The sequence below is a fragment of the Dermochelys coriacea genome, chromosome 4 (genome assembly GCF_009764565.3).
Source record: "Dermochelys coriacea isolate rDerCor1 chromosome 4, rDerCor1.pri.v4, whole genome shotgun sequence".
Lineage (NCBI taxonomy): Eukaryota > Metazoa > Chordata > Testudines > Dermochelyidae > Dermochelys > Dermochelys coriacea.
This window is the reverse complement of record NC_050071.1, coordinates 133,068,415-133,078,924: the sequence shown is the minus strand read 5'-3', so window position 1 is coordinate 133,078,924 and position 10,510 is coordinate 133,068,415. Positions and strand designations below refer to the sequence as shown.

Sequence of the window (10,510 nt, the reverse complement as noted above, 5' to 3'; positions counted from 1 at the left end):
GGTAGCGGTGGCAGCTGGGAGCCCTCAGGGCTCCTCAGTGATTTAAAGGGCCCGGGGATTTAAGGCCCTGCCTCTTTCGGTTAAGGACACGCCTCTTCTGGTTGAGGCCACACCCCCTGCTCAGTCATTATTCATCTAGGAAACCTGTACTAATTTAGGAATTTGTAAATGGCCGGGTTAAGATCAGGTGCCTGTTTGCAGAGTATCCTGATTCTCAAAGGCCTGCGTGGGAGCAAATTCCTGAATGCATACAAACCCTGAGACATAAGCAGTTAACAGCCACACACAAGATTTTCAACAGGGTTGCAGTGGGGCAGAGGCTGGTTGTGGAAGCAAAAGAGAAGCACTGTGCCCCAATGGACAGGGCAGTGTGGGTGGCCACACAGCTGGGTGCTCACCACCTGTTCCAGAATAGCATGGGGTGCACACACATTCAGACTGGGCCTGGATAGCACAAGCCAGCAGGAGTTGATGGAGGAGGTGTTCAGTCAGCTTCCTGGGGGCTGCTGGGCTGGCCACACCCACCCAATACAGGCAGCAGCTGGTGGGGGGGGGGGTAAACAAGGCTGAAGGGAGAGAGGTCTGGAGGTTCCCCTGCTCTATTCACACAACCCCCTGCGGCTCTCAGGCTTGGGCATCTTCCTGGTGATAGAGGTCAAAGGAATAGGGGCACTGACACAATGGGCCATGATGGAACCTGGCACACGGATGCCACTTTTCAACTTTTCAGTGCTGTGCACACACCCAATATGTGAGCATGCTCAGATCTGGGGTGAGCTCTTCCCAGACCTCATTTTCATCCTGCCTGTGTTCACCCTTCAAAAACAGCCATCATTCTGGAAGTGCAAAATGCCTACAGCCACTGGTGCTGCTGCAGAGACCCCACGGAGCCCCTGGTAGCTCTGCTTCCTTAAAAACCTGGCCCTTAAATAAAAGAGAAAAGTGTTATAAAATGAATAAATTCAAACAGACTCAGCTGATTGGATGTAAACTCCTCCTCCCACTCCCCCAGTCAATGACTGAATGATTTTAGCTCTACTTACTTGTGTTTCAACCTGCCGCTCACTCGGTTACTCATCATTAATCAAACAGCCCTTGTTACCCCGTGCGCTTGTAAAGCTAACTCTGGCTGCTTTACCATCTGAACCATGCAAATATGTTATAGTTAATGCAGTCAATGACAGCCTGAAACCAGCAATCTGATAGCTCAAAGCTCCTCCCTGGCATTAACATCTAGTCATTTACATAATTGAGCTCTTTTTGCATATTCATACATGGCTGATGGTCCTTCACTGAGCTGCTGAACACATAAATGGTTCCATTTCCACTACATGCTTCACTGACAAGCATTTCCAGCCACACAGAAGCAAGATGATCTCAAAGACTCCCTTTCTCTGGTTGCTGCTTTTCTGGATTCAGGGTAAGAAACAGACAATGTTCAAGGAGTTAATATGGAATGAGACAAACCATCCAAAATGGCAGTGGTTTGTTTATTGAAATACTAATTCCTGGTATATTTTCTAATCCACTTCTACTCTTGAGTTTACAAGTGTTTCAGTGTAAAGCTTTTTAACGTCCCATTTACCCAACCCCAACCCTACCAATTTTTATTTCTCTCTCCAGGTTCCAGTGGGCAGATTGCCATGACTCAGACTCCAGAATCTCTCTCAGTGTCTGTGGGAGAGACCGTCACTATCAAATGCAAAGCCAGTGCAAGCATTAGCAACTACATCGCTTGGTACCAACAGAAACCTGGACAGGCTCCCAAGCTTCTTATCTATTACACCAGCAAGCGTCCTACGGGCATCCCAGACCGGTTTACTGGCAGAGGGTCAGGCACTGACTACACATTCACGATCAGCAGGGTTGAAGCTGGTGATGCTGGAGATTATTACTGCCAGCAGTATGATAATTTACCTCTCACAGTGATACAAACCAATACAAAAACCTCCCTGCTCTATGAAGCATGCAGCCTAGTAGACTCTAGTACACACAACTATCACAATGGTCACATTTTCAAATATTCCACCAAAAGGCAATGAGAAGGAAAACTTCTCCCATCCCCTTACATAATCTAAAACTCTAGCACTGTATTGTTATCCTGAGAGCTTAGCTATGCAGGGAAGTTTTGTTATAGCAAGAGCTGAGGGTCACCAGTGAAATCTCACAATGGTATTTCTAATTAGTTCCATCGTTTTTAGAAATCCAACCTTTTGTGAATTTTCTGGATTTATGCTGCTTGGATTTTAGGTAATGACAACATCCCTGTAATGGATTTTATCCTAAATTTCCCATATATACTCTCCGCATTAGCACCATCTTATTATTTTTATATTTATAAAAACAAACATAGAAATTCCCAGACAAGAACTACATTAAGATAGGTTGTTGAGAAGTACTGACAGCCTTAACTCTAAGAGTAACAACACTACAAGGATGTTGTACTTATCCCAAAACCAAGCATTGTAAAACCAAGGAAATTCAGAATGAATTACACTTGTACTTTAAAAAATACCCTAAATACTTTAAAGTAATAAAAAAAAAAAGTAAGTGCTAAGGCACCTAAACACACACACACACACAAACACACATGCTTTCTCTCTCTCTAAAAACGTCACACATGAGCACTAACACACACCCAAAGAGAATGCCACTGTATAACAGTACTAATGCTATGCAGATAGGTAATATCTCCCTTATGTCTTCATTTTATGCTATTTAAAATAATAGATTTTTTAAGACCAGAAGGGATCATCGTCATGATCTCGTCTAATCTCCTGAATAACACCGGCTATAGAACCTACCTAATATGTTCTTTTACTTGTACACCAAAGAAGGCAGAATACACCAGCCAGTTTGCATCACCAGAGCAGCCGAAATATCCTGGTAAACCTAGCTCTTGAGTTGAAACTGACATTGGTTGAGGGGGCTGTTAGTGAGTTGGGGGCTGTATGAAAGAGGCAGAGAGAGCCCAATTCCTGGAGTCTCACCATCTGTGCTCTTGAACGATGTCATGGATGCATACCATCATGAGCAGCAGTGCTTGAAAAGCTCCCCATGGTGCTGCTTCCTCAACTATACCACACAATGAAGTTGCACTCCTGGGGGACCTGATCCAAGAGTGCCAGGGAATGTCTGTACGATGGTTAGGGCCCTACCAAATTCACGGTCCATTTTGGTCAATTTCATGGTCATAGGATTTTAAAAATTGTAAATGTGATGATTTTGGCTATTTAAATCTGAAATTTCACGGTGTTGTAATTGTAGGGATCCTGACCCAAAACGGGGTTGTCGCAAGGTTATTGTAGGGGGGTTACAAATTGCTACTCTTATTTCTGTGCTGCTACTGGTGGTGGCCCTTCCTTCAGAGCTGGGCAGCTGGAGAGCGGCAGCTGCTGGCTGGGAGCCCAGCTCTGAAGGCAGAGCAGCCACCAGCAGCAGCGCAGAATTAAGGATAGCACGATATGATATTGTGACCCTTACTTCTGTGCTGCTGCCTGCAGAGCTGGGCCCTCGGCCAGCAGCCACTGCTCTCCGGCTGCCCAGCTCTGAAGGCAGCGCAGAAGTAAGGGTGGCAATACCATGACCTCTCTACAATAACCTTGCAATCCCCCTTTAGTGCCCTTTTGGGTCAGGACCTCCAGTTTCAGAAATGCTGATCTCCCCAGTGAAATCTGTATAGTATAGGGTAAAATTACACAAAAGACAAGATTTCACAGTCCGTGACATGTTTTTCATGGCCATGAATTTGGTAGGGCCCTAATGATGGTCTTGACTCAAAGCATAAAACTGGGTTCCCCATGTAACAAATGGGAAACTGAGACACAGAAAGATTAAAGACTTGTCCCGTGCCTGCGGGAAACTATGGCAGAACCAGGAACTGAACATTTATCTCAACCACCGATTCAGTACTTTAATAACAAGCCCATCCTTCCTTAATAAGGCCCATGTGCTATCTGTACACTACACAGGTCTCCTGGTGTAGGATGAGAAAATACCTCACTATTACAGTGATCACACAGAGGATACAAATGCTGAACGAACCTGAATTCTGGCCGTGGTGTAAATATCGCCAGGCCTGGGCGTACCACCATAATCTGAAAGGCCTCATGTTGGAAAACTGGCTCCACAACATCAAGCACAGCTTGTAACATGTGACTGGGGGGTGAAAAGGGGACACAGATTCGAGAAGGGAAAGGAGCATCAGGCCGTGTAGCACCACGCTCCTGGGGAGCGCGAAGACATCTGCTTGTGCAGGCTGTTCATGCCCTAAATTCTGCGGACAACTCTGCCATTGGCCAGTAGATGGCAGTATTATGACAGGTTTCAGAGTAGCAGCCGTGTTAGTCTGTATTCGCAAAAAGAAAAGGAGTACTTGTGGCACCTTAGAGACTAACAAATTTATTAGAGCATAAGCTTTCATGAGCTACAGCTCACAAGCTTTCATGAGCTACAGCTCACTTCATGCATTCCGATGAAGTGAGCTGTAGCTCACGAAAGCTTATGCTCTAATAAATTTGTTAGTCTCTAAGGTGCCACAAGTACTCCTTTAGTATTATGACACAACATTGCAGAGTTGAAGATTTCAGGCCAAACTTGCTGTTTGCACTCCGGATTCACTGGTAAAGGAAGGAGAGTGAATGAGTGACTACACTTCCCTGAGCAAAATATTTTAAAAAGAAACAGCTTTAAGGCAAGACTGGGAGCCCCTTATCCTCACAGTTCAGCATTCACATGAGCAGTCCCAGTGAAATGAATGGGATTACCTATGAGAATAACTGCTCGCCATGTGAGTAACAGGCTCAAGACTTGACCCTAAATCACTACATTGTTATAGAGGGCTTGTGTTTAAACATATGGAAATTGGAAAATGAATGGACATCTGCAGCCTGCACTGCTACCCACTGATAGAGTCACCTCATTAGATAATTTTACCACCGTACCCACCTTATACCAGGTAAGCCTCAGTCTGGACCCTTGAACACCAGATTAGTAAGTAACTATAAATAGTTATAACACGCAACAGCAGCATCAGACAGACAATTCAAATATTTCAGAACAGTTGTCCTGGGTCTATTATCCTGTTGACCTCCAGCATTTGACATTTTTGTGTATTCACACTAAAGTGATTTTTTTCTTTTCTGAGCACTTATAAAGGTGTTGAATTCCACTCACTGGAAATTGTGCTTCTTGACAAGCATTTCCAATCATAGAAAAGCAAGGTAGACTCACAGACTCCCCTTCCTGGATGCTATTTGATTTCTGGCTTCAAGGTTAGAGATAATACAAATGTAAGATTTCAGAGTAGCAGCGTGTTAGTCTGTATTCGCAAAAAGAAAAGGAGGACTTGTGGCACCTTAGAGACTAACAAATTTATTTGAGCATAAGCTTTCGTGAGCTACAGCTCACTTCATCGGTAATAATCATTGCATTCATTTAGTAAATCTACTGTCTTGTAAGTTAATTTCTACTCTTTAAGAGAAATTTAAACAGCGTTTCAATGTAAATCTTTGAATAAGTGTGATGCCATCATCCTGCTTACCCCATCCGATCTCTGCCTCTTTTATTTCCTATATCTAGATTCCATTGGATAGAAAGTGCTGACTCAGACTCCAGAATCTGTCAGTGTTTCCAGGAGATACAGCCACTATCAACTGCAAAGCCAGGGTGAGCCTAGCAACAACTTAGCTTGGTACCAAAAGCAACCAGCAACCAAGCTCCTGAACTTCTCATTCATAATCCTGTTAGCCTGGCCTCTAGGCTCCCAGCCTGCTTCAGTTCTAGTGGTGCTAGCAATGGATACACTCATTATACTCACACTGTCAGCAGTGTGGAAGCTAATGATGCTGGAGATATTATTATGAGCTGTACAATGACTGGCCTCTCCCAGTAACACAAGCCAATGCAAAAACCTTCCAGTGCTACACAGAGTATGCCATGCCTGTCAACCTGCGTAACGGCATGATCTTTTCACTGTTATCTTTGGCTTCTCTCCCCTATTACTCTTCTATTGTAAATATTCACTTGTTGTATCTGGTAATTAAATAGACCTAGAACTGCAAACCCTTACCCACACGGACTTCTCCCATTGATGTCAATGGAACTGCTCACATCTGTAAAGTTATATATGTCTGCAGGGGTTGGCAGGATCAGGTCCTTAGTGTGTAAACTCCTCAGGGCAGGGACTGTGTGTTCCTCTCTGGTAGTGCAGCACCAAACACAATGGGGCCCTGGTGCTTACTGGAGCCATTAGATGGCACTGTCTGTAATATAAGCAAGAAATTTAAAAAAAATAGTAAATGAGAGTGAGGCAGAGAGCTATCAAATTTTCATGCCAAACAAAATCAGGCCATTCTTACAACAGTTAATAACTGATCTCTACAGACAATATTGTGGCACCTTTCAGCCACAGATTGCAAAGCTCTCAACAAACTTAAGAAACAGCTGCAACATCACTAGGCATCCTCATCCGGGTGGAAGTCAGCATCCGTTACAGCACAAAGCAACCGTTCAAAGCAGAAAGAGAATCTTTATCAAGCTGCAACTATGTGGGGAGCTAGGGGATTACTGTTCTCAGCTGTGACTTTACCAAAGCACTGGAGCTCAGATTTTTAAGGATAGTTAGGTGGGTTTCTCTCAGTTTTCCAACCTCTAACTGACTTAGGTTCCTTAGGTTTATTTTCAGACATGATTTCGGCACTTAGATCCAGAACCACAAAGCTATTTACATACCTAATTCCCCCTGAAATGAAAGGGAGTTAAGCACGTTTATGGCATAGTGGGACTCGGGAACACAAATCTCTTACAGAGAGCAGTCACTGGAGGGGGACAAAGATCCACACTCTCTAGTGAGGTCTATGCTCTATCCTGCTTTCTCCAAAGAAAGGGCTCACACAAGCCAGTCTGTACAGGTATGCACTGGGAGCACGGCCAAAAAGAAGCAGCTTCACAAGGGATTGCTCAATGTTTTTCTGAGCCACTTGGCAAGCAGGGGAAACACAGCTGCTGTTCTGCTCTGGAGTGGGCACTGCACACACCCTCCCTTCCACAGCTGGCCATCTCTATGGCTGGTGCAGGGGGTGGAGATCCTGGCTCACAGTCACTTCTGGGGTGGCTAGCGGTGCTAGCTCCAGACATCCCTTGGGTTTGTGTGGGTGCAAGGACAGCAATGTGTCTAGCCCCTGTATGGGAGGGCTTCTAGCACACCCCCATCCTTGCACACCGTTGGAGGACCAGCAACAATCTGTCCCGAAGGAAATACCTTACCGTAAAAAGAATCTGGACAGCACATCAGCCCAACTATCTCCTTGGGCAAGGACACTGGGGAGAATCCATGAATATTTTCATGGCAGGGAGAATAACGCAAAGGTAAATTGAGGTAAATGGATATGAATAATGCTGTAAAATGGCCGGGAGACTTTAACTGCTAAAATTCCAGGTCGCATGCAATATTTCTGGTGCCATCTCTATAGAGCACCTTCTGTTATTCCATTTATTAAACCTCCAGTGTTGCATTTTTACCTCATACGTCACTATCACCAGGTTACAGAGTCCAACACTGCACAAGAGTAACAGGAAATGCCCCGTAACTAAAACACAGCACATTTATATGAAGGGATCATTTGCATGTTCACTCAGGAGGGACGTTTCCTAGCTGGGCTGCTGAGTGTTCATAAATGGCCCCGTTTGCACTGCCTGGTGAGCTGTTCAGCATTCCCCACGGAGACCCGTTAACATGCTCTCGCAGGCCCACCATCTCTGGATACTAGTGCTTTGGATTCAGGGTGAGCATTATATCAATAGGGAACAGACTTCATAGGCAATAAAATACAAGCTGGGTTTAAAATAATACTATATTACTTATTTAGCCAACTAGTCTTAAATAAATGATTCAATGCAAAATGTATTTAAACATCCAGTTTTAATTACTTTTAATTATGTGCCATGACTGCATGAATTTTCTTTCCATATCTAGACTCCTATGGCCAAATTGTTTTGACTCAGACTCCAGAACCCCTGTCAGTGTCGCCTGGAGAGCGAGTCACCATCAACTGCAAAGCCAGTACCAGCATTAGCAACTACTTAGGCTGGTACCAACAGAAACCAGGACAAGCGCCTAAGCTACTTATCTATGATTCTACCAACCGTTACTCTGGAACCCCAGCCCGGTTCAGTGGCAGTGGATCTGGGACTGATTTCACTCTCACAATCAGCAGCGTTGAAGCTGAAGATGCTGGAAATTATTACTGTCAGCAACGCCAGAGCCTCCCTCACACAGTGATACAGACCATTACAAAAACCTCCCTGCAAACAGAGAGAGCTGATGCTTATTTGTTATAGCTGTGACTAGGAGGGTGAATTTTATGATTGCGTTCAAATAAAACACAGGAAGTAACTCAAAACACACCTGATATTTGTATAGAAGCAACGATCCCAAAAAGTCATCAACAAATAAAATACAGGGATCAGTTCACCCTCCACTGAAACCCAGCTCCACGGGGGCGGAAAGAGTAATGCCAGTTACTTGAATCCAAAGTTCACTGTATGCCATTAGAACTTCCAGGAGTAGTTTCATTGCGCCGCATTTATATTCTTCCACAACACTAGTACTGATCCTCAGCCCTGCTACAGCAAAACTTGCCTTGGGATGTCTGAAGACCCCTACTGATCCTGGCTCTAGTTTGGTATCTCATCCAAAAGACCAGCCACTGAAGTGGAGCCCCCTCATAACACAGGAGATCATGGATTCAGTACAGACTCATTTCAGAGTAGCAGCCGTGTTAGTCTGTATTCGCAAAAAGAAAAGGAGTACTTGTGGCACCTTAGAGACTAACAAATTTATTAGAGCATAAGCTTTCGTGAGCTACAGCTCACTTCATCAGATGCATTCAGTGGAAAATACAGTGGGGAGATTTATATACACACACAGAGAACATGAAACAATGGGTTTTATCATACATACTGTAAGGAGAGTGATGACTTAAGATGAGCTATTACCAGCAGGAAGGGGGGGGGAAGAAAACCTTTTGTGCTGATAATCAAAGTGGGCCATTTCCAGCAGTTGACAAGAACGTCTGAGGAACAGTGGAGGGTGGGGTGGGGGGGAGAAATAACATGGGAAAATAGTTTTAATTTGTGTAATGACCCATCCACTCCCAGTCTCTATTCAAGCCTAAGTTAATTGTATCCAGTTTGCAAATTAATTCCAATTCAGAAGTCTCTCGTTGGAGTCTGTTTTTGAAGTTTTTTTGTTGAAGGATAGCCACTCTGAGGTCTGTAATCGAGTGACCAGAGAGATTGAAGTGTTCTCCAACTGGTTTTTGAATGTTATAGTTATTGACGTCTGATTTGTGTCCATTTATTCTTTTACGTAGAGACTGTCCAGTTTGACTAATGTACGTGGCAGAGGGGCATTGCTTGCACATATCACATTGGTAGATGCGCAGGTGAAGGAGCTTCTGATAGTGTGGCTGATGTGATTAGGCCCTATGATGGTGTCCCCTGAATAGATATGTGGACAGGGCTGGCAACGGGCTTTGTTGCAAGGATTGTGTGGTGTGTGGTTGACGGTGAGCATTTGCTTCAGGTTTGGGGGCTGTCTGTAAGCAAGGACTGGCCTGTCTCCTAAGATCTGTGAGAGTGATGGGTCATCCTTCAGGATAGGTTGTAGATCCTTGATGATGCATTGGAGAGGTTTTAGTTGGGGGCTGAAGGTGATGGCTAGTGGCATTCTGTTATTTTCTTTGTTGGGCCTGTCCTGTAGTAGGTGACTTCCTAAAAACACCATCCTGGCCACTATGGATGTAGAAGCCCTCTACACCAACATTCCACACACAGATGGACTGCAAGCCATCAGGAACAGTATCCCCGATAATGTCACGGCTAACCTGGTGGCTGAACTTTGCATGACCAGATCAAAGAGCTCAGCCCAGCCAGCAATGTGGGAGAGGAACAGTTTCAACCGGGACAGGTGGTTCGGGAAGTCAAAGCAGGACAGACCCGTAAAACCAGGACTTTGTTACATCTGTGTGAACAAGTTCACCTAGGTTACAGTCAGCTTCTCAGCTCATTCCATGAACAATGCAATGTTTTTTACTTCCCAAAGACCTAGCGGTAAAATGAGCTCCTGATACAGCCTCCTGGATGGCAGAGGGTTATTGGGGAGGGAGTGTGCGCAGTGGCTGGTCCATTCTAAACCACCAATCACTTTCGCAAACAAAAACTGAGTATAACACACTCTGAGCAAGAACCTGTTATTTGAGAGTACGAAAGTGAGTCAGGGTTTGTAATCTTCCCACTTAATTCTCTGCTGTCCATCCGGATGATTTCCTGTCTGTGTTTCTGTACTAGTGGAAGGCCTGAGACTCTGAGACTCTCCTGTGTTGTCTGAAGGGTGCAGGGTGTCCTCTTACACCCCACACTGGCCACCATGTGTTAGACCCCATCAGCCTGCACTGGGCAGGGTCACCTTGTATTTCCAAAGCCGCCATTCAGCCCACACTGAGCTCTA

General features: G+C 44.8%; 1 gene segment (V, D, J or C); it reads left to right on the top strand.

Moving 5' to 3' along the window:
• The first annotated feature begins 1,281 nt into the window (after nt 1-1,281).
• On the top strand, nt 1,282-2,042 carry LOC119855103. The segment is given in 2 exon segments: nt 1,282-1,420; nt 1,624-2,042. Coding segments are annotated over 2 exon segments (468 nt in total).
• The last annotated feature ends 8,468 nt before the right edge of the window (nt 2,043-10,510 follow it).